This window comes from Monopterus albus, unplaced genomic scaffold (assembly GCF_001952655.1).
Source record: "Monopterus albus unplaced genomic scaffold, M_albus_1.0 scaffold31.1, whole genome shotgun sequence".
NCBI lineage: Eukaryota > Metazoa > Chordata > Actinopteri > Synbranchiformes > Synbranchidae > Monopterus > Monopterus albus.
In genome coordinates this window covers 1331350-1333026 of record NW_018127911.1, presented here as the reverse complement: position 1 = coordinate 1333026, position 1677 = coordinate 1331350, and the positions used below count along the sequence as shown (strand labels likewise).

The 1677-nt window shown below is 40.4% G+C and overlaps 1 protein-coding gene across 1 annotated transcript in view; it reads right to left on the bottom strand.

Moving 5' to 3' along the window:
* Positions 1-994: 994 nt before the first annotated feature.
* Positions 995-1677, bottom strand: part of ncl (nucleolin) — a 7511-nt gene continuing 6828 nt past the window's right edge. Inside the window, 2 exon segments of the mRNA XM_020596844.1 lie at positions 995-1315; positions 1563-1677. The exon segment at positions 1563-1677 is cut by the window's right edge and continues 12 nt beyond it. Coding sequence (XP_020452500.1) covers positions 1251-1315; positions 1563-1677 — 180 coding nt within the window. The 3' untranslated portion in view covers positions 995-1250.

Here is a 1677-nt window from a genome sequence, read left to right as displayed (position 1 = left end):
GAGAAGGGTGGAGAGAAAGAGGGGAAAGCCATTGCTCTCGATTAAGCTACTAGCTTAGCTAGCTTCTAAACTAGAAGACCTAAAGTAGCAAGTTAAATTTGGTAGTTAGCAAGAACTTCTGCAAAACAAGTGCTTTAAGTGGTGCAAGCGTATGTTGTCACTCAAAAATTCAGATGAACCTAGAAAATAGTGAGTTTAATTCCTAAACAATCCGGAAGCAAGCACAACGCAGTGAAACTACAGAAAACAGGAAATGAGTACGGTTTACCGCAGGAAACAGCAGTCCGTCAAAGGTTCCACTCTGAATGGGCCTGTCGAGATTCATCCAAATTATACACACAATTCTCCACAACAGCTCAACATGCTGTCATTGGGCCTCATTTCACCACACATGGAGAAAACGTGTACTGCTGCTAATCAATGCAATAAGATCTATTAAAAGTAGCAACTAAAAGCAAATGTGCCACAGTTGGCAAGTGAAACAGTCCCTTGATGCTTCTAACCTGTGGGATCCTGCTATTTAATTCTATAGTCCAGGCTGACAAATGAAGACACATTTAAAAATCACCACCTACAAGGCTTTAATCACATGAAAATCTCAAGATTCTCAGATGGGGGGGAAACAAATTAGACAATGCGCTACAAATATGTTAGAGATAACGGTCATTTAACCTCTGTAACGCAGATTGACAGTGCCCCACCAAATACAAACATCTTTGCCAGGTCCTTAACAACTCTTTTCAACATATGCTTTGCACATTACAGTCAAACTTGGCAAATAATGCAAACGAACAAAACTGACAAAATAAAAAAACAACAGAAACATGTTTATTTTTATTTTTTACAAAAGGTAAAATGAAAATCAAACTGTCTACATTTATACAATGCATATGACAGATGAGCACATTTTTCACAGCAAACTTGTTTGCCAGACCCAGACCCATTCCGGTTAAAAAAAAAAAAAAAAAAAACAGCTGGAAATGTTTTTTGTTTAAAATAAAAGCAAGTAAGCTAATGAGAGCAGGAGGTGCATGGCTGCATTCAGGACATTCGGTTCTCACACGCACAGCTTAGACGGGTAAGGTCAAAGTACCATTCTGGCACACGGAGGGGCAAGATTTGTGATCTAAATAAAGGGCTGAAATACCCATTAACAGTTAAATATATCAATGGCGCTTTCTGGAATGTCCAAAATCTCTGAAAATTTATGAAACAAGAGTCCATTCAAATAAGTAAAAGAGACCAAGGATTTAGTCATCAAACTTGATCTTCTTCCCCTGGGGTTTGGCTCCAAATCCACCGCCGCCTCTTCCGCCTGAAATTAAAAAAAGACAACTTGGGTTACCCGCCTGCAGCACCAAACACTAAAATATCCAATATATTCAGTTTTAACCCTAGAGGGTAAGAATGGCAGTGTATACAAAAGTATTAGCCAAGTCAGATGTCAAAAAATGTTTTACTTTTGCCTGCATATTGACCAAAAAATAAAAAGTTTGGTGGTCAAAAACCACACTTCTACATCGTTACCTTCAAGCCCTACTACAGGTTTTTTTTTTGTTTACCTCCAAAGCCACCACGTCCACCTCCACGATGGCCGCCTCCTCTGCCCCCAAAACGACCACCTCTGCCCCCACCGCGGCCACCAAATCCGCCACCGCGGCCACCAAATCCACCCAC